Below are 23,404 nucleotides of genomic sequence, written 5' to 3'. Positions count from 1 at the left end.
CACACACATGCATGGCCCCTCCCACGGCCCCTCCCATGCATGCATGGATGCACACACAGCCCCTCCCATGCCCATATGGAAGCCCCCTGCCCCCCATCTGCATTCTAAACCAGTTCGTGGAGGCAAAAAGGTTGGGGACCACTGTTGTAGAGGACTCAACGGAGAAGGCTGGTTCAGTTAAAATTGTTAATTCCCTTACTTTTATTCTTCTTCTCTTTGAAGGATTAAAAGCCCTTCCACAAATAGAAAGCCTCTTCTTTGTAGAACAACTCTTCTAAATCCAAATCATAACCACCACAGATATAGAATAACTAACCAAAAAGGCTATATATTCAAGGAATACTAACAAAGTGCAAAGCCTTTTTGGAACATTGAAGCAATACTCTTAAAGAATTATGAGCCACTGATTTCTAAAGAGTCATTTTAAAATTAAACTGTAGTTCTAGTCTTGGTCGAGGTACCATATTTTATTGCAAACTTTACATTTTAGTCTTGACTTTTGCTCAGAATTTGACTACAGATTGGTTTAAGCCCTAGACCTCATCCATAAAAAGATAAGCCAATATAGCATTATATTGTATTTTAAAGCATATTCAGAACTAGGTCTTAACTATATAATGATATAGTTCTAGCTCTAGGTCTTAGGTCTTAATCTAGAAAGGCTTTTAAGGAGAATCGCAATCACTCATTCACAATGAATTGTGAATAAGATAAATAAAATTTGAACAAATAAGATTACTTGTTATGGATTACTTTTTTTCAGTGTATTTTGTGATTTACAAAAGGAAACTCAAGACTTGCTTTCATCTAATTTCTCACTATATATATATACCCCATCCACACTTCAAATATTATTTTAGAGTAACTGGAATTACCATGTTTTGCATGAGTTAAAAACCTTTCCCCTGCCCATTATACTGCTCTTCCCTGTTTCCTTTCCTCATTCTGTTCTCTTCCCCACCACTACTTCTTGATAGTCTTTTTCTCTTTCTCACACGGTGCTCTCTCAGCCTTTCTTTCTGCCCACTCCCTATCTACATTAATCATGAATTAGCCCCTCCTTGATAACAGTTGGAATAGCTTGGGGCCCTTCAGAGCGAAGCACCACATGCTGCTGGCTACAGTTCCACTTCAGAAAGGACTATCTCAGGCCAGACTACAACATATTTTCTAAGAAAGATCAGTATGCATACCAGCAAGTGATTAAAGATGGTGCTACAAACTACTACATTTAGCCTATTTTAGAAACAAAGTACTGTAAACTGAAGGTGCTTACTCTTAGAGTGCCCTTAATAGGCACACCCAGTTTCAAGTACCTAGTTTTCATGGTATTAAAGTCAGGCACACACATAGGGACACATGTTCTTGTCTATTAATATATAGAGACTGAGTATTTATTTGAAGGCTTTACAATAACAACATGGGACAAGTAGTGTTTAACCCTAGGAATTTCCTTCCCAAATGGTTTACACAGTGTTTCCAAAACAAGTATTAAATTCCTTTAGAAAAATAAGCAGCAAGCAAGATATTGAGAATTAGCCACTTGTGTTATGGTAATTTTAATTTAAGATAACGCACACAAGCAAAACTCTTTCAAGCAACAAGGCTTAATCTGTCAAAATCCTAACAAGAATATGCCAACAAATATGGAAAACAAAAAAATGGCCCACAGACTGGAAATACTCAAAACACATTCCAATCCCCAAGAAAAGAGACGTCAGGGAGTGGAGTAACTATAGAACCCTTGTTCTAATCACACATGCAAGCAAAGTGATGCTCAAGGTATTGCAACAAGTGCTTTTACCTTATATGGAGCAAGAAATGCCTGATGTTCAAGTTGGATTCAGAAAAGGAACAGGCACTTGAGGTTATATTGCAAATACCCACTGACTTCTGGAAAGCATCAGAGTTCAGAAGAAAATTAGCCTATACTTTATAGGCGACATCAAAGCTTTTGACTGCAAAGTTCATGAGAAGCTATGGGTTGCTCCAAAAGAAATGGGAGTGCCCCAGCATTTTATTGTCTTAATATGTAACTTGTACTGTGGACAAGAAGTATTAAGACAGAATAAGGAGAGACAGAATTGTTTCCTATAGGTAAATGTGTCAGACAAGGGTTCATTTAATCTCCGTATCTGTTCAATTTGTATGCAGAACATATCATATGGAAAGCCAGCCTAGATGCAGATGAAGGAGAAGTAAAAATTGACAGAAGCAACATCAGTAATCTAAGATATGCAGATGGCACCATCTTACCAGCAGAAAGCAGCAATGAATTAAAACCACTTTTAGTGAAAGTGAAATAAAAAAGTGTCACAGCAGGACAGCAGCTGAATGCTAAGATGACAAAAATCATGACTTATATAACTACACAACTTTAACACTGACAATTAAGAAACTGAAATAGTTAAAGATTTTGTATACCTTGGTACAATCATCAATTCTAATAGAGACTGCAGAGAAGAAATCAGAGGAAGATTGTGACTAAGAATGGCAGCAATGGTGGAACTAGAAAAGATAGTCAAGTATAAAAATGTGTCACTGGTGGTCAAGACCAAGAGCATCCACACTCTTATATTTTTGATCTCCATGTATGGGTGTGAAAGCTGGACAGTAAAGGAAAGCGTACAGGAGAAAATATGATTTGTCTGAAATCTGGTGCTGGAGGAGAGTTTTGTGGATATACTGGACTGGACTGCCAGAAAGATGGAAAAGTAGGTACTAGATCAAATCAAGCCTGGACTATCTCTGGAGGCAAAAAAAGGTGTAAGTGAAGCTGATCTACTTTGGGCACATCATGAGAAGACAAATTCTCTGGAAAAGCCAATAATGCTGGGATAGTTAGAAGGCAGCAGGAAAAGAAGAAGACCAAAATACAAAATGGACTGGTTCCCCAAAGGAAGCCACAGGCTTGAGTTTACAAGAGCTGAGCAAGGCTGCTGAGGACAGGACATTTTGGAGATTGCTCATTCACATGGTCACCATAAATTGGAGGTGACTTGAAAGCATGTAACAGCCACAAATAATTCAATAAAAGAACAAATGCCTAGTCTAAAATTTCATTCTAGAATTCCAACATCTATCAAACTCTCAAGCATTTTGTCTGCCTTTATTCACTTCAAGGAAAAGACACAGCACTTCATTCGCAGTTGTAACTGTGTGCATATCCGAGGCTCACTCAGGCAACAAATCACTGGGACTGAGTCATGCAGTTTGAAAAAAGCACATATCCAGAATAAAAGAATTGTAGTTTCAGGAACCTAGCAGCACAATTCTAACAGGATACATGAGGAATACCAGAGATAACTACGAGCTGGCTAAAGCTCTGCTAAATTCCAAACCCTCCCAGCCAAGCGATGCTATATGTTCGTTCACTAGGGCTATGCTAATCCTGCCCTAACTTTATAGTGACTGTGAGTATGGGATGACAGCAGTTTCAATCTTCTGTAACTCAGCTCCCTCAGCAACCCCTCTTTTCTGACCTATTCATGTGTCAGCAAGCACCAGGGTTGCATCATCTTAAGACAGTCCTTACTGAAAAGCAGGAGGTTAGCATAGTCTGAATCAAGCCATTAATTCAGCCTGATAAATCAGTCACCAAAAACAAAAGGAACAGGCAAAGGCATAGTAGTTGGTGTGTTTGGTCATCAGAAGTCCCAGGAGCCTTGATAGACAGCAAAATAAACTTCTATATTCCAGAAGGATGGCTGAAGGTAGAAATTATAAGTTACAGTCACCCATCCTTGGCACCTCTGTTTCAAATTCATACTTAGATAGCCTTGAAATGCTGGTTGCTCTTTCATTCTAATCTCTTCTATCTGTGTTTTTCCCTTAAGCAAACTGACCTTACATCTACTATATTCTCTTCACTCTTCCCATTTAGCTGTGCTGCTTACTAAAGCCTCTGGAACAATGACGGTTTGGGCAATTAATTTTTATTCCACACCTGCATCCTTCTTCTGACATTGATCAACAAAATAAAGTATGATTTTAGGCTCAGCTGCCAGCTGATGTCAGTCAGCAAAAAAGTTGTAGTAGCAGATCCAGTTATGCAAGCAGATCTGAAATCAGCTAGCACAAGGGAGTTGTGCCAGCACAAGACATTTCTGTTCAGCTGGCAAATTTTTAGAGGTAGAATTGCACTGCCTGTTTTTTGCAACAAAAACAACAGAATCTTCTGGCATCTTAAAGACCAATACGTTTTATTTGGTAAACTTTTGTGGATTGAAGTGGGTTGCAGCCTATGAAAGCTTATGCCAAATACAATTTGTTAGTCCTTAAGGCCCCATGAGACCCTTTGCTAAAATAATCTACGGCTCCTATAAACACTGCAACACAGATACAGTATTATGTATATCACAAATGCCTCCCCAACATTTGTGCTCAATATGAAATAGTTTCATATGAAAATTCCAGCAAATTCTCAAAATACTGAAAACCCACTGTCAGATGAGAAAATAATGTGTTGAGTTTATTGTACGGTCATAGACCCAAAAATACAAGAATAAAAACATTACATAAAATATACAAAATAAGTTAGATATTAGAAGATAAGAGGAATATAAAACTTGAATTATGCATCTGTCTTAACACAACACTTTATGGATTCTTAAAACTGAGAACAGAAACTTAGCCACTGACTTGAGAGAATTGATTCTCTCCGGACAGCAGAAACTTAAGGTAGTCTGCGGGAGGTATACTAATGCATTTACACATTATTGGGTAGAGGTAACGGGTACGTTCAAGCTTATATAAACTACATTCTAGAATGGTGTGTGCCAGGGACTCAACTGTTTCTTCCCCACAGGGGCATATCCTTTCTCCATAAGAAATGTTATTAAAACGCCCTTTTAACAAGGCTGAGGGAAAGCAATTGAACCTAGCCCTTGAGAAGGCAAAACGATACCTTGGTACATTGATTTGATATAGTTTGGTAACTTGGGAAAGTTAAAATTTATACCAAAGTACGTTGGTGAGCAGGTCCTGTCTGCACCTGCTAGTGAGTACTGGAGATCTATGTCTTTAATGTGTTGCACAAGCATTGTCTTGATGTTCTCATAAGGCTGACTCAGGAAGAAGTCCATAAGAGATGTAATAATGAAGGGCATCTATACAGCTTTTAAAATTTTACACACACACACAAATGATGTAGAGCATCAATACAGCCCTAATATAGTCTCAAAAAAATTACACTCCCTCTCCCTTGCAGACAAAGTGTTTAATTTGCCAATATCCTCAAGTGATTGTCTTCTTAAGACACTTCACAACATGGAAAATTCCAGCAGAAGAAGCTGGGCCAAATAGGGTTGGCTAGGTCCACCAAATGACATACTAGACCTCTACCCAACACCAAGCAACCCTATTTAGGTTGCATCAGTGCACTCTAAAAGAGACCATGTAGACAAGCCCTAAGCTCTCCAGACAATTACATCATAAACCTAAACAATGAAAAAGAAAGTAGCATGGTACAAGTAAATATGTTATTTACAACACACTGCTTTTGGGGATAACAAGTGTCCAATGTTCCATTTGAGATATAAAGAAATGACTGAAAGCACTGGGAGAGATTTAGTATTAAAAATAATATTTATGCATTCTAAAAAATAATATTTACACATCCAGGATTTGTGGGACAATTTTCAAAAAGAGAATAATGCCCAAAGTATTACATTTTAAAAATATAAACAAAAACACACTCCAGGCTCTGAGACGTACCTTACCAAGGAAACTATACTAAAACACCTAGTGATCACAGCTGACATGCATAATATATGAGAAACTATGGATTTCTCTCTATGGCTATGAAAGCCAAAATAATATTTTAATAATTACACTTTGAAACAATATAACTTCCAAAATGGGCAACTGTAATCTGAAATGACAGATCAGAATCTCCAAGAAAGCTACTAAAGTTACTAATACAGTGGTGCCTCGCTTAACGATGTTAACTGGTTCCAAAAAAAAATCGCTATGGGAAAACATCGCTATGCGAAACACGTTTTCCCATAGAGATGCATTGAAAACCAGTTAATCCGTTCCAATGGGAACGGATTGCCATCCTTAAGCGAAAATCCCCATAGGAAACATCGCTAAGTGAAACAATGTATCCCCCATTGAAATGCATTGAAGACTATTCAATGCATTCCAATGGTTTTGCGATGTCCGTTTTTGCAATTTTAAGTGTGTCTTAAAAGATTCAAAAATGGTTTTAAATGCTTGGAATCATTAGTGCAAACTTAATTTGGCTTTGTTCTGACTCTTCGTTAATTTTTGGTGAATTTTTTCCCCCATTGAAATGCATTGAACCCGATTTTGACAGCTGTCAAAATCAGGTTCAATGCTTTCCAATGGGGAGGGAAATTCACCAAAATTAACGAAGAGTCAGAAACTGTCTTAGATGCTTGGATTCGTTAGAGTACGTTCTAAAACGTGTGCAAACTTAATTTGGCTTTGTTCTGAGTCTTCGTTAATTTTTGGTGCATTTTCCCCCCATTGGAATGCACACGTTTTACAAGGTGCTCTAACGAATCCAAGCATTTAAAACCGTTTTTGAACCTTTTAAGACACTTTAAAAATAGCGAAAACAGAACATCGCTAAGCGAAACAGGGGACCTAAAACTGTCATCGCTAAGCGAGGCAAGGCCCCGAACATCACTATGCGAATTTTCCCCATAGGGAACATCGTTAAACGGAGTGCAAAATCGCTCCAAAAACCTCATCGCTAAGCGAGTACATCGTTAAAAGAGGCAATCACTAAGCAAGGCACCACTGTATACTTTTTTTAGGTTAGTGTTTTCAATTAGAAGCGTGGTGAGGACATAAGCTTGACAAGCTAGGCGTAGGTAAATCATTAAAGATCAGGATCACATTGCTTATTGCAGGGGTTGGAAACTCTGGCAGGGCAAGTGGCTATTTGTTCAGATTGGCTGGCAGTTTGGGGGGCATATTTCCAAAAAGTGGGGCCGCAGAAGGAAAGAACATGACTAAGGCAGTTAAGCAACTTTTAAAATATTTTCATACGAATATTAACAAACAAACAAAATAAATAAATAACCTAATCTCAAATAAACTAAAAACAAAGAATTCTCCATATGTAAGCACACATAATTAAGATTGGATAGGTATAACTTTTCAATCTTAAAACACTTTCTAATTTACATATTTATTACTCATTCTCTGAAAATCAAACTCATTCCTTCAAACTACAGTGGGGTCTCGACTTACGAACGACCCTACTTGCGAACAGTTCAGCTTACGAACCCGCCCTATAGGGAAAAAAGGACTCGACATACGAACTTCCCTCGAGTTACGAACAGGAAAAAAAGTGCCCCCTCCCTCCCCAAATGGCTTCTGGAGGGGAAAAAAAGGTCAGAAACTTAAAAATAAATAAAAGAAAGTCACTTACCAGGCCTTGGTAGCCCCCAAACAGCAGGAAAAAGAGCAGGAAACAGCTAAAAGCCAACACCCAGCAGGGAGCCTGGCAGCCATTTTGTGGTTTCCCCCCGCTCCTGCACCCTCCTCTCCCCGCCTATCAGCTGATCTGCTGGCTCTGAAGAGGCTTGGGGAGGCTTGCTCAGCACCTAAAAAGCCTGCCTGTGTGTCTTTGTGCTGAAAAAATCAGCACAACATGCTTTAAAGCATGATTTAAAATTGGCTTCCTTGAAAAAAAAATTCTAAAGTGCTTTGCAAACTGTTACCTGCGTTCCTCCTCGTTTCCTGAACCTAAGGGGAAAAAAGAAAAAATATCTCCCTCTAGTGGCAGAAGGCGGAATAGCAGCTTCCCATTAGTTTCTATGGACGGAAAAGAGGAGACACAGATTAAACAGTTTTCAATGCATTCCTATGGGAAATGCAGATTCGACCTACCAACTTTTCGACCTGAGAACCGCCTTCCAATACGGATTAATTTCGTAAGTCGAGACCCCACTGTAATTCAATAGATAGATTTAATTCCCTAAGTTTAAATTTTATTTCTCTGTGTATTAGTACTCTTCACAACACTGGTACGTAGTTTAATAAGGCAGTTCTTTACCATTGAGCTACATTGTAGAAAGAAAAAGTGTTCTTTGAATAAAGGCCAAAGTCATTAGCTAAATTCAACAGAAGGAAGATTTTAAAAGATGATTAATGCAATTAAGGCATAACTAACCTTTTCAGCAATTTATGAATGTGTAAGTTAAATTGAGTAACTCATCGAGGCAAATTGCTGGTCATCATTGGGGGATTAATTGCACTATGAGGCATGCATTTAGATGCACATCAGGTAAGTACTCAGTAATGCAGCTGCAGACTAAGTAATGACAATATGGTGCAGTCAGTTACACAATTTAATTTAGACACACATAAATCCCCATCAGAATTCTGACTATTTCTAAAAATCTGAAAAAGCACCTCATGCTCTCTAGCAGCCATTGTTTTTTAAAAAAAATAATTTGGGGACAATGTGAAAGCCCACAGGGATTGTGGTGGGCAAAATATGAGATGAAATGATCTAACAAAACTTTAAATGAGTGTCAAAAAGCGTTCTTGAAGATGGTTTAGATATGATACTTATACAGTATTTTTAAAACTGTTGTACCTGTTGTCAGCCACCCTGGGTCCCCTCTGGGGAGAAAGGCGGCAAACAAACAAACAAACAAATAAATAGGCATCCCAAGAGGAGCGAATTTAGAATCACAGAATCATAGAAAACTGAAGTTGGAAGGGGCCTACAAGGCCATCAAGGACAACCCCCTGCTCAATACAGGAATTACAGGCTATAATCATGTATACTGGCATGTGAACAGTAAACCAAAAATATTTACAATTTAATCTAATCCAGATCTAGTGTTGGCAAAACAGTGCAAATGTAGAAATCACTGACTGCTCAGAAACATGTGCATTACAGTGATTTGGTGACAAAGGTTTAATTTTGGATCCATTTCAACTGGGTTTCAGGCCTGGTTTTGGTACGGAAACTGCCTTGGTCGAGCTGTACAATGACCTTTGCCAGGAGAGAGACAGGTGGAGTGTGACCCTGTTGACAATCCTGGACCTCTCGGCGGCTTTCAACATCATCAACCATGGTGTCCTTCTGGATAGGCTGGCTGGGTTGGGAGTTGGGGGCACCGCTTTATGGTGGTTCCGCTCCTTCCTGGCTGACTGTGTCCAGAGGGTGGTGCTGGGGGACAGTTGCTCTGCCCCATGGCATTTATGCCACAGAGTTCTTCAGGGCTCGATATTGTCCCCCATACTGTTTAACATCTACATGGAACTGCTGGGAGAGGTCATCAGGAGGTTTGAGCTGAGGAGTCAGCAATATGCTGACGACAGCTCTACCTCTTGTTTTCCACCAATCCAGGTGAGATGGTTTCTGTGCTGAATTCATATCTGGACCTGATAATGAACTGGATGAGGATTAATAAATTGAAACTCAGTCCAGACAAGACAGAAGTGCTGTTAGTGGGTGCATCACCAGACAGGCTGGAGGGCCATTTCCCTGCCCTGAATGGGGTTACACTCCCCCTAAGGGACAGGGTCCCCAGCCTGTGGGTGCTCCTGGTCCCCAGTCTAACTCTGGAACCCCAGGTGGACTCGGTGGCCAGGGGCGCCTTCCTTCAGCTGTGGAAATTATACCAGCTACGGCCCTACCTGGATGAGCGGAGTCTCATGACAGTTACACATGCACTGGTAACATCTCATATAGATTATGCAATGCACTCTATCTATGTGGGTCTGCCTTTGAAGATGGTCCGGTGACTGCAACTGGTCCAGAATTGAGCTGCATGGCTGGTGAGTGGTGGGGCCACTAGGGAACACGTCAAGCCGATTCCGTTTAAGTTACATTGGTTACCAGTTGCTGCCCGGGCCCAATGCAAAGTGCTTGTTTTGACATATAAAGCCCTAAACAGCTTGGGCCCTGGATACCTGAAGGACCGCTTCCTTCTATATGAACCTATCTGGCAGTTGAAATCTAGCCAGGGGGCCCTTTTGAAAGAGCTGTCCCTCAAGGAGGTAAGAGGGATGGCTTGTAGACAAAGGATCTTCTTGGCAGCTGTCCCCAGACTATGGAACGCCATCCCAATTGAGATTCGTCTGGCACCGACTCTGATGACATTTCAGCACCAGATCAAAACCTTCCTGCTCCAGAAGGCTTTTAATTGAAATGGTAGCAACTGTGTGTCCTGATGGCAATTTTTAGAGCACTGTGTTTTTAATTGTATTTTAATTATTTTATCTTTTTTACTATATTTTACTTGTTGTAAGCCACCTAGAGACCTTTGGGCAGTACGGGCGGCATATAAGTTAAATAAATAAATAAAATAAGTTTATGCAAAGAGAATTCTGAAAATTTGGTGGGGGCAGGTTTCTATGGAACCACTATTTATGTTTACCATTGTCTCCACAATTCAGAGGGAGAATGAAAAGGATATTTATATAATCAATGCCTGGAAAGTTTATTACTTATGTTAATAAGGTTATTGTCATGTGAAAGGTCATTATTACAATTCACTCAGTCTCCACACTCACAACTGTATAAATCTATGTCCTAAAATATTGTACTTGCTGCATTTGAGCATGAGGACTGTAATATACAAAAAGCTCACACTGACATCACTGCTGCTAATTAATGCGATCCTGTTTCAATTATGAGTTGTACATAACTTTGTTTCATTGTGTGTGAGATACACACAACTCAAATAGAAGCAGGGGCTCTTTAATTATAAGTGATCTGCTGCTGCCTATAACATAATCACCTCCTCACCAGTGTAGCTGGTTAAGCAGATACTGGCCTTTGTTTGTTTGCTTATATCAGACTTTTAAGTTTGCATAGTTATCAATGGTAAGTAAGGTTTTTCTGAATAATCACACAGAATTATGTGTGACTCTCTAATATGGATAAGATGTAACTAGTATCCTTTGGCCTTTGTGAAGGAAAGTATACACATAAACAGTTTTAATAAAAACTCCTGGAAATTCCTTGCCTGTAAGGAGAAGAAATTTATTTTATAATCCCTTGCTCTTGGCGACAAGTCAGGATTTATATCTCTAACACACAAACATCCTCCTATCATGTTTTCACAGCATTTTGGAAGCAATCTACAAATACAATCTACAAAATGAGTTGCATTCATCCCTGTAGGATGGTTTCCTCCACTAAACTGAGTACAGTGGTGCCTCGCTTAACGAGCGCCCCGCTGAGCGATTAAATCGCTTAACGAGGGGCTCTGGGCCATCGCTGGAGCATTCGCTCAGCGATGGCCCCTATGGCGTTTTTCGAATATCGCATAACGAAGCGGGGGAGAACAGCTGATCAGCGGTTCCAAAATGGCCGGCGGAAGGTCCGCGCTGCATTTTCACGCCCTGCCCTCGCTTACCGAGGGTGCGAAAATGGCGGCGCTATGGAGGAAGATCGCTTAACAGTGAGTTTTAAAGCCATAGGAACGCATTGAACGAAGTTCAATGCGTTTCTATGGCTTTTTAAATTCCGTTTAGCGATGTTTCGCTATAGCGAAGGTTAATCCAGAACGGATTAACTTCGCTATGCGAGGCACCACTGTAGTACTGTCAGGTTTGATCGCTCTGATAAAATATCTCTTCTTCCCCCAACCTTTTTCTGGTCCCCCAAATAATGGACCAGCACTGTCAAGACTAACAGATCTGCCCTGTCTGCCAGTAATGGATAGTGTTCTGTACCCCCAACAATATTCAGTTTCCCCAACAACAGAGCAGCAGTATCAAGCCAAAGACAGATTCTCTTCACCTCCCAGACAATTCAGGTCTCTTGTTTTCATATTCACCCACCAAAGAAATAGTCAAGGCTGTGAATTTCTTTTGTGGGTAAGAACCTCATATACAATAGCACACAAGCTCCCCATAGCTATGTGCAAACATTTCTGTATTGAGGTACATGCTATTTTTTAAAATTACCATTGTATATTCATACCAGCAGGTTACAACTCAATGTGACATTTTTGAGGCATCTATCATCTACAGAGACTACTTACTCTAAAAAACTGGTGATATAATCCCTGCTGCAGGCTGACCAGGAAAAGGGGTTGGTGTTAGCTGTAATGTGAGCTGCCATAAGTTTTGCTGCTTCATGACCTTTGGTTCCACAAGAATTTCCAATTCCATCATGGTTCATACCAAAACTGTCAAAAAATAGTGGAAGGGAAGAGTCCATTATTTTATATAGAATAGAAAGCTGTACCACAATACAATTTTCACGCAAAACTTCATATTGAAAAATACACCCAGTTAATAAAAATTAAGTCATGGGACATAAATAAAAATATTGAAACAATTCAATAGCTGTTAGTGATTAATTTTTGCTTTGAGATCTTATGCATTCATGACATAGCACTAGTGTTCACACAGTCCTCTAAATCATAGAATCATAAAATAGTTGAGTTGGAAAAGGACTCTAAGGATATTGAGTTCAGCCCTCACTCAATACAGGAATCTAAACCAAAGTAGATCTGACAAATGGTTTCCAATTTTCTCTTGAATGCCTCCAGCGTTGGAGCACTAACCACCTTCTTGAGGTAATTGGTGCCACTGTCATACTGCACTAACAGTTTAAAACTTTTTCCTGATAGTCAATCTAAATCTGGCCTCCTGTAGTTTGAGCAAATTATTACGTGTCCTGCACTCTGGGATGATTGAGAACAGATCCTGCCCCTCCTCTATAGGACTAGCATTCAAGTATTTGAAAACTGCTATCATTTCTCCCCTGAGTCTTCTTTTCTCAAGGCTAAACATGCCCAGTTCTTTCAATCTTTCCTCACAGGGCTTGGTTTTCAGTCCCTTGATCATTCTTGTTGCCCTCCTCTGAACTTGCTCCATGTAGCTGGCATCCCTCTTAAAATGTGGTGTCTAGAACTGGATACAATACTTAAGATAAAGTCTAACCAGTGCTGAATAGAGGAGAACTAGTACCTCTCAGGATCTGGAGACTATGCTTCTGTTAATGTATCCTACAATCACATTTGTGTTGGGGGTTTTTGCAGCCACACTGCACTATTGGCTCATATTCAGCTTTTGATCTACAACAATTCCAAGATCCTTCTCAGTCCTAGTATTACTGAGCCAAGTATCCCCCATACTGTAACTGTGCATTTGGTTTGTTTTCCCTAGGAGTGGAACTTTGCACTTATCCCTGTTACACTTCACTGTGTTGTTTTCAGCCCAATGCTCAAGCCTATCAACGTATTTTTGAATTTTCTTCCTGTCTTCCAAAGTATTTCTTATCCCACCCAATTTTGTGCCATCTGCAAATTTGATAAGTATTCCCAGTACTCCCTTATCCAAGTCATGAATAAAAGGGTTGAAGAGTACCAGGCCCAGGACTGAGCCTTGTGGTACCCCACTTGTTATCTCCTCCCTTCTGCAATGGGAGTTGCAATAGTTCACTCAAAATAATTTTGCTATACCTACATCACAATGCTATGCCTCGGTTAAGCACCACTGTGTTCAGTAGGCCCTACTCCCAAGTAACCCAATACAGAATATGGTTTTAATAAGCTTCACAATACAATTTTGTACAAAGGGGTACAAGGAATGAGAATTGCACAGCTAGAAGTTATGTCATATTCCAAACAGATGTTAACACAAAATGATCTGCAAGAGCATACCTACAGATGCTGTTAAATGGATAACTTTCAGCAGTCCTTTTTTTTTAATTAAACCATGTGTTAGACTGCCTGATCTGGAGTTAGACATCAGCATATAATGAGACAAAGCTTAATCCTTCCATCCCAACCACAATCCAGAAAAAAAGGCAATTCAAAATGAAAAAATGAAAACTAGTGAAACCTTTTTCTTCCTTGCTATTAGCATTTCTTTTTGTAGGTTGAGGGATTTAAACCTTGCCTCTTGATTCACTATTATCTCACTCTGGCTTGGGCTTTCCTGTATTTGGTTTAGTTTGAAAAAGAAACAACTTGAAGAACTGCACTGTGCTGCATTTTACATGTAATTAGTCTCTTTGATACTTCTATGAACTTCAGATCATTATTGTATTCAAGCACTATTCCATTAAATAGGTATTGCAACTGTGTAAGTGCTCAAATAATAATTTATCTCACTTTATTTAAATGCAGCTGTTAATCATAAGGTTCCAAACATCTCTGCTAGATATATCTGTTCTTCTGCCATAAGGATAAGATTTTGTTACTAAAACTCACTGGATCGGTTCAAACATTACGACACACATGACTTGCACTAACCATAGCTTAGCTTAGAACTATGTTTTGAGCTTCCAAATGTACAGCAGGCTCTACTGACATTTTCTGTTTTCTATTTCACTTTAAGAATTCATACCTTTACACCCATATCTATGACAAAAGAAACTCCAGAAGCAGAAGGATGTGTATAACTATGGTTAACCAAATCAGACACTATACCTTTGTCAGAGGTGGGAACATACAAAGCTGCCCTGCTCAGTCAGACTATTGAACAATGAAGCCCAATGTGATCAGTTCTGACTGGCTTTTAGATCTTCTTAAGCTCTGGTACCTGAGATGCTAAAAAAGGAGAAATACCAGGGACTACATTTCTTTTTTCTCTCTGCTTTCTGCCTACATTTCAGATAGTTGCTTCTAGAATGTTACACCACAGTTGTTGTTATGTATTATATGCAAAGAAAGACAACCGGGTGAAAACTAAAAAACAAACGTCCTATCTCCAAATAAACTCTTATGATATAGTTTGCTTATATCTACTTGGAGGTTCTGTGAATTCTATTCAGTTCTGTGAGATGTATTACCAAACAAATGTGTACAGGATGGCAGCTTTGTTGTACATCTTTCAATTACATCCTTAAACCTCAAGTATAAAAACAAAAAGGAATTGTTAAAAATCACATAAGTAATCATGGTACTATATTTATGATCTGTAGCATTTCATGTTTTTGTAAGATAAGTAAAGGCATAGATTGTCTTTTGTTTCCAGAGGTAATATGACATGATATGGCTTCAATTTACTTTTTTTTAAAAAAACCTGGAATATTACCCAAAATTAATCTCTGGCTTTGGTAATATAAAGACTGCCATGTTTCTCTTTTTCTTTGCTTTCTGCCTAACTTGGAACCTCTGTGTTTCACTTAAGGCAGTGGAGAGATATGACTAAATGCTGGCTTTTATTTTTTCAGATGGGGGTGGGGTGGGGTCAGCCACTGCTTCTTTGTCCCTGAATGTCGGGTGTAACTTGATATATGCAGCACCTAGCAGAGACTAATTCAATCAGTCTGCAATCTCATTTTGGGACTGGGCCTAAATGCAGACCTTATGGCCACAACATCCAGCGATTTCTTTCTCTCTTTTTGTTTTTCCATTGCTTTACGCATCCCTGCTTTGTCTGACATCTCATTTATTTATTTATGTAATATAATGTAATGTAATATATGTCTTTGTTGCCTTTCATGAGAGTGGCCTTCTTCAGTCAGCTTACAATGTAAAATAGTAAAACTTAGTATCTGCAACAATAAAATCATCTTAACTTTTTAAAAAACCTAGGTGAAATATACTTTTAAAAAAGAATACCATGCAATGTGATCCATTCCACAGATACTGTAATAGCAAACAGCATTAAAATCTTTCATTTTAAAATGAAGATGGGGCTATATTTTAAAGTTCTCTTAAAAGCAGCCATTGTGGGAAGCAGTCATTTATGTATTCAGAAGAAATTCCATAGGGTAAGAACCATAACTGAGAGAGATTTCAGGCTTGATTTGAATTAGCACCCATTATTTATCTATCTGGTGACCCATCATATCCACAAAACCACAATTTTACTAAAGTTCAGATTCATTCTTTAAGGTTAACTAAATAAATAAAACTGTTTACTAATTGCAAACCGTATTTCTGTTTGTATTAATACCACATATTAGAACCATTAGTACCATTAAGTGCAACAAGACAACATAGAGCAGCAGCAACAGAAAATCACAGCTCTGTGATTCTATGATATCTAAATAATCCCTAACCATTGAGACATGTCCTAAAAAGAACAATCTTTCATTAATGAAAATAATCATAATCATAATACTAGAACTGCAAAGCTGGAAGAGAACCTATGGTTCATCAAGTCCAGCCCCTGTCAAGGAAGCCCAGTCTGGAATTGAACTCCCAACTGAGACCTAATCCTCTGAGCTATTCAGAAAACTAATGTGGCATAAATGAAGGGAAATTTCTGAAGATAATTAGTACTATTAAGGTTTGTTTGTTGTTGGGCCTTCAAGTTACTTCAAACTTGTGGTAACCCTATGAATGAATTACAGTGGTGCCCCGCATAGCGAGGTTAATCCGTTCCGGATTAACCTTCGCTATGTGAAATCTTCGCTAAGCGGGAAGTAAAAAGCCATTGGAACGCATTAAACTTCATTTAATGCGTTCCAAATCGGCCCTAAACTTCCCACTTAGAGAAGTTTCCTGGCCCCGGGCAGCCATTTTCGCGCCCTCGGGAAGCGAGGGGAGGGCGCGAAAACGCCGCGCGGGGCCATTTCGGGTCGTCCGCAGCCGTTTTGGAGCCGCCGAACACGGCTCCAAAATGGCCGCCGGACTCCCCAATCGTCGCAATGCGAGTGCGGCGATTGGGTGCTCCGTATAGCGATCCCGAAAAAGGGGATCGCTATACAGATTCGTCGTTATACGGTGCGCTCGCTAAGCGAGGCACCACTGTATTTCTAAAATGTCCTATAAAATGTTCTCTAAAAGGCCTAAAACAGCCCTACTTAGCTCTTGCAAACACAAGGTCATGACTTCCATTACTGAATCAATCCATCTCACATCTGATCTTCCTATTTTCCTGCTGCCTTCATTTTTTTTCAAGCATTATTGTATTTTTCAGTGAATCTTATCTTCTCATGATGTGGCCAAGGTATAATAACCTTAACTGTGTCATCTTTGTTTCTAGAGAGAGTTCAGGAGTGATCTAATCTATAAAAAGCTTGTTAGTCTTTCTGGAAGTCCATGGTATTCGCAAAGCTCTCCTCCAGTGTCATATATTAAACACATCAATTTTTTTCCTAATTGCTCTGTTCAGCTTCACATCCTTGCATAGTAACTGGGAATACAATAGTGTGGATCAGTGGTTCTTAACCTTGGGTTACTCAAGTGTTTTTGGACTGCAACTCCCAGAAGCCTTCAGCACCAGCTGTGCTGGCTGGGGTTTCTGGGAGTTGCAGTTCAAAAACACCTGAGTAAACAAAGGTTGAGAACCACTGGTGTGGACGATCTTGGTCTTTGTCTCCAGCAATATGTCCTTCCTCTTACAGAACTTTTCTTGTTCCTTTATAGCTGCCTTTCCAAATCTCAGTATTCTGGTTTCCTAGCTTCTGTTTGCATTTGGATTAAAACTGAACCAACACATAGAAAATCTTCAATGATTTCAATTTTTTCATTGCCAACATTAAAGTTACGTCGTTCTTCTACAGTCAAGATTTTGGTCTCAGTGTTTATCTGCATCCTAACTTTTACATTCTCTTCTTTTACTTTCATCAACAATCATTTCAAGCTGTTGATCCTTTTTGTTATCTGCATATTTTAAATTGTTGATGCTTATGGGTGGCTGTCTGAATTCACTGGAGGATTAGACAAGGGCCAGTAAACTGACGTTAAATCCTGAAAACCTTAAGGTTCTGCGAATACATGGTTTCCAGACTTGGACTTAGATAAACTTGTCACTGTGGTCCATTTTCAGATAATTTCCCAACTGGAGTAATGCAACACACTCTACATGGAGTTTAATTTGATGATGGGGCAAGGCTGTCTCTACTGTAGCAATGACTGAACATATTACACACATTTTTTGATTTGGCTATCAATGAGCCATTGGACACAACTGAAAATGTTAGCAGTAGCGCACAAAGCCTTAAACAACAAGGTACACAAGGCCTCCTGATCCAGTACCAACACACTTCAGTTTTAAAATCAACCAGGAAAGCTCTGCTTGTGATACTCAACAGTACTATGGCTCATAGAGCTTACCGCATCAGAGATTTTTTGATGGTGACAACCTGTTTGTCAAGGATAACTTATCTCCTCCATTTTTCTATTTCAAGTGTCAGTTCAAAATACATCTAATCATGCAAGTTCTTGAGAAATAAGTAAGTGCTCAGTTTGCGTCTGACTGCTACTTGTTTGCAGTGGTTTTAGCAGACATTTTAACCTGGGGCCTTAAAATGTGTGAGTTCAGATGTGTGCAATCTATTATAATTATAGATATTTGAACATTTAAATGTGTTTTTATGAGAATTATTAGTCATCACAGATTCTCATAAATTGAAATAATCACAAAATACATTTGGTTTAGCATGTACATATAATACATGCAGTTTTCATACCTGAAGAAAACCTCCTTATTAAAAAAAAGAAGCATTTGAAGGGAATTTGAGAGTGTTAATGGTGACAATATTAAAATTGGTGAGCAAGAATTTTCTGCTTCAGAAATGAAACTTGTACTTTGAAATGAACTGTTTCAACTTTGTATTTGTTGTACTATTGCTGTAGTGTCTACAAGGCCATGTTTTATGACAAACTGGCACATCCAGTCTTCAGTTTTTATATGCTGGAACAGTGCATCTTTTAAGGCCAATTAAGGAAATTGAAAAGAAAGAAAAAATGAATGCATCATGATGATGATTCTATGTATAGAACAAATATAGTAAATAAGAAAATAAATCCATAAATGAAGTTAGAGGTAATTAAACTAAAATTTCTAAAAGTTTAAAAATGGACTTACTTGTGACCAATTTCATGTGCTATCGTAAAAGCAGAACCTAGGCCAATATCTTCATTAATGCTACAGCTCCTTTCAGGCTCACACATTCCAGCAACAGAGGCCAATCCTGAGCAAACAAAAGGAGACACAAAGGGTCATGCCAAGGTGTTTTGATCTTAAAAGCTCTCCTTATAAATGCCTGGGCTCTTTTTAATAACTTCTGCATATACAAGCAGCAGCTGGCAAAAGGTTAACTTTCTAGTCATTGCAAAATCACTGGGGGGAATTTCACTTTGCCGGCTAGACATTAATATTTTCTGAACTGCAGTCACTGCTGGAAAATGTCTAGACTAGGGGTTAGATTTATAAATTTTACTTCTGGTAGTGTGGGACCACCTAGTAACTTGAGCCAGGAGAGGGAATTCAAGCAAGCATTTCTATTTTAACATTCTTGAGGCAAAATGTGTCCACATTATTTTTCTAAAGAGATCTGTTTAAGTTTAGAGGGTTCATAAAACACACAAGCAACATTTTTAGCTACAAAAATCCAAGTAGTATATTTTTAGGAATTTTTATGGGGGGAAAAACCTCAATGTACCAATTACGAAAAAAGTGTTAAACTGCACACATTGTTTATACAGATTTATATTTATTACAACTTCTGAATTTCAACTTACTATGTATAAGTACTCTTAAAAATTTCTGAAGCAGAAGAAAGGCTTCAGAAATTTTCAAATAATATAAATGCCTTTTATTGTTTAGAGTTATGCTGTAATTATTATACATATAAATATATTTACTGTATATTAAATGAATGAATGAATGAATGAATGAATGAATGAATGAATGAATATCGCTACCGATAGTTTACGATATGCTAAAAGTATTCCTTTTAGTCCTAGATAAAATCACACCTGAACTATCTCTGGAAGCAAAAATGTTGGAAGAGAGATTGTCCTACTTTGGGTACATCAGGAGAAGGTGGGATTCTCTGGAAAAGACATTAATTCTGGGAGAGGTTGATGGCAGCAGAAAAAGAGGGAGCCCAAATATGAGATGGATGGACTTCCTAAATTACTTCAGTTTGCAAGAGCTGAGCAGGGCTTTTGAGGACAGGACATTTTGAAGACTGCGCATTCACCAAAAAACAGAGGTAACTTGACAGCTCATAACAACAATGAAAAGTTTTCCTCCTGAGGATTCTTTAGTGAAAAAAAAAATAAGCATACTCATTGAGTAGGTTATGTGCCTTACTAAAATATTCATTCCTTCTGGAAAAAGAAAAGTCAAATTATGCTAAAATATTTCTTATTAGGAATGTGTCATAAAGGACTAGATCGTATTTATATTTCAGAGTTTATACTAGATTTGTACAATTTTTTGCTCAATTCAAAGTGATTCTTTTCATCAAGCTTTCTTTGTGCTGGCTCCTTCAGATCGGTTGGCCTAAAATTCCCATCAATTCCTATTATAAACCAAGAATGGAAGTTGTAGGTAGGTTGTAGATCCAGAGGGATCTTCACGGAGGAAAGGTGATCTAACCCATAAAACTCTACAGTTCCCACAACAAGTGATTAATTGATTTATTGATAAGCAAACATGCAAAGAAACAAAACCTTACAAATAACCCAACCACTGCTAGTTATATGACACAATGTTTCTATCAGCCTGTTGCTTTGTGTCCACTTTGCTCTCTGGTATCTTCATTTCCTTTCCCTTCCTTTCTCTCTCTCTCTCTTTTCCCCCTTTTCTCTTCAAATAGTCCTGTACCTTCTCTACCAAGTATTATCAACTACATTTTCCTTCCTTTGTTCCCTTTCTACAATCTTAACTGCTCTCTTTACTTGGCTTCGCCCTTAGTAATATAACTTATCTTTCGGAAGTACCCTTCTCTAAGAACTCTTCTCATTTTGGGAATTGTGGATTCCCAAACTCATTATATTGAACTGTGACTGCCTCGTGGCGCAGTGGTTAAAACGCTGTACTGCAGCTAAAACTGTGCTCACGACCTGGGGTTCAAATCCCAGGTAGCCGGCTCAAGGTTGACTCAGCCTTCCATCCTTCCGAGGTCGGTAAAATGAGTACCCAGCTTGCTGGGGGGGCAATGTGTAGCCTGTATAATTAAAAATTGTAAACCGCCCGGAGAGTGCTTGTAGCGCTATGGGGCGGTATATAAGTCCAATAAATAAATAAATAAATAAATATATTTATTAGATTAAAAAGGACTGAAAATATAGAAGAGAGATGTAGACAGTAAGCAAAAAACCTCCCACCAAATGATTGAGGTATTCAAGAAGCTCCAAAAATACTAATAGGCTAGGGTAACATGGTTAAACTTTTAACTTTCTTTCTAAAGATTACCAAGGCAGACTATGGGTGTAATCAGACAGTTTCAAAGGTGCATGCATGATGGCACCATAAAGGATCGCTGTAATGAGAACAATCTTCCTTAAAACAACCCTTCCATCTGCCAGGAAATTGCTCTAGCCTCACTGCAAAAAGTAGAAGACCTATGGCTGGAACATGTATAGCTACTGACCAAACTGACTAAATATTTACTTCTCAGTCAACGTGTACAACATTGTACCATATTATATTTTTTAAAATGGAGTACCCAAATGCATGAAGAACCCATTCATGAAGAAGTGTGATGAGCAAGTTGCTTACATCTGTCATTCTTTGAATGATCATCTGTGAAATCTCACATACAGATCTTGTGCCTACGCAGAACCATGTTTTGAACCTTCTACATTTGAGTAGCTTCTGGTGGGAACTGATTTCCACCTGTCTAACACAGCTTTAAGAACATTCTAACCATTTCCCCTCAATGTTCGTTGAATATCCACAATATGGAGGATCATTTCCAACACTGGAAATAAAGTTGACAGAATTATATTTAGGTTAACATTGTATGCTGATATCATCTTTACCAGAAAGCAAATGTCTGATCTCAAGACAAGTTCATCCTTATGAAAAAATAAATATAGGCCATCCACTCATGAAGCACAGGTGTCACCAACCCTCTAGGTGGATTACACCCCTCAAAAAGAATATTTTCATTGTCATAAAATGTAGGCTCAATTAGCCAGCTGCTCAAAAGGGAATCCTATGAATAAAAGAGAATTCAGAATGCTAGATGGATACACTGGAGAAAGGAGCCCTTTCATAAACTTTGTAATGAGCAGATCTGAAAACAAAAGACCCCTACAACCAACAAGGTAAGTAAAGAACTGAAAGCAGGGAGGCAGAGCTTGACTGCAGTGAAGCCAGCAGCTCCTGGCAAACAGCTCCCGGGAAAAGTTGGAACCGCCCGGCCTGTCGTCCCTCTAGAAAGGGGGGGACGGAAGGGGAGGCCAGGAGAGGTCACCCCGAAGCAGATGGTAAGCCCAGAAGGTAGAAGATGTGGCAGCAACCGGGTCTTTCTTCCCTCTGAAAATTCACCCACGCACAGACCGGAGACAGAAGGCCATCTTATGGCAGAAAGCTACACAAAACTCCACCCTCAAATTCCCGAGGAAGGAAAACAGAAATACAGCCAAAAATACACAACAGCAAAGTAAGCCTTTGATTTATGAATAACCTCATTAAGATGTATAAGAAACTAAAGGGTAAATATCTGACCGAAAGCAGAAAGAGGAAGCGGCGAGCCATGCCTGCCAGCTTGTTGTTGTTTTTTTCAAAGCGAACTGTCTGATAAACAGCAAGTTTATAATTAGCAAGCTGGCTCAAGGTCATTCAGATACACTGTGAGACAGAAAAATTTTGTGTTTTTGGAAAAAAATCCCAGAGGATATACTACTCAACAGGGACTGAAATCTTGTCAATGCTGTGTAATCTGGACTTTTCTCACTAGTTTGAGTGGGACTTTGAAAATAAAATCTTGTCTTTGGAGCAGGAGGTATAAGCTTTTGGGGAAAAAAACAGGTGATGAATCATCAGTGTGGCGACATAGATTGAAGAGTGGCAGAAGCCAGTCAAATGGGACTTTGATAACAGAAGTGTCTTTGGTTTTGGAAGGAAGAATAAATCCCCGGGAGCAACGGACAGTAAACTATCAGCTCATCAGCGAGAGGAACTTAACAGAACTTAGGAGGACCTAAGAAAATCAGGTCTGGAGTTATTAAAGGACTATGACAGTTTTTCTTTTTAGGAGCGACTGGTTCCCTGTTTGATGCTTACTTAGACTCTCTTTTGGCTGGACTGTGTGGATTCTGAGAATATAGTTATGATATCTGGGCAAGGAGAGGGAGGACATACCTAGTGGGAATGTTGCCAGACAAAGAATGGCTGGTTACCATGCAAATGACAATAATAACAGGATTTCAGCAGGTAAATGAGCACCTCAGCCAGGTAGAAAACCTGATGAAAGGGAAACCATCAGAGGTTAAACAACAACTGAATGAAATTGTAACTCCAGAACAATTTTTATTGAAAGCAATGCCAGGTAACATAGATGGGATTAAGAGTTACCATGTGAGCTACCCAGCTATAATAGTCAGAAAAGGTGATGTTAAAAATCAGACTACTGTCCTGGATTTAATTTTATCTCCCCAAAACTGGAAGAAAATAGAGGCACAGAAATGAGAGAAGGGTACTGAGAAAATATGGGAAGTGCTAGAAATGGATATCTTTTCAGACAAGCTAAATGTACAGTGGACCCTTGACTTACAGACGGCTTGACTTACAGACTTTTTGAGTTACA

The 23,404-nt window shown here is 39.0% G+C and overlaps 2 protein-coding genes across 6 annotated transcripts in view; one reads left to right on the top strand and one right to left on the bottom strand.

The window, feature by feature from the left end:
- Window positions 1–23,404, bottom strand: part of ADAMTS6 (ADAM metallopeptidase with thrombospondin type 1 motif 6) — a 224,010-nt gene that overhangs the window by 102,180 nt on the left and 98,426 nt on the right. For all 5 annotated transcript variants that reach the window (XR_012084520.2, XM_078384552.1, XM_020783724.3 and 2 more), the window contains 2 exons: window positions 18,724–18,829; window positions 11,988–12,134 (listed from right to left, as the gene is read on the bottom strand). Coding sequence is in view for 4 of the 5 variants with exons in the window: in XM_078384552.1 (XP_078240678.1) it covers window positions 11,988–12,134; window positions 18,724–18,829 (253 nt within the window). In the remaining variant the exon portion in view is untranslated. The remainder of the gene's footprint in view (window positions 1–11,987; window positions 12,135–18,723; window positions 18,830–23,404) is intronic.
- LOC144586390 (uncharacterized) overlaps window positions 1–23,404 on the top strand; it is a 439,742-nt gene that overhangs the window by 384,992 nt on the left and 31,346 nt on the right. The window lies entirely within an intron of this gene.

Source organism: Pogona vitticeps, chromosome 2 (assembly GCF_051106095.1).
Source record: "Pogona vitticeps strain Pit_001003342236 chromosome 2, PviZW2.1, whole genome shotgun sequence".
NCBI lineage: Eukaryota > Metazoa > Chordata > Lepidosauria > Squamata > Agamidae > Pogona > Pogona vitticeps.
This window is presented reverse-complemented; position numbering and strand designations above follow the sequence as displayed.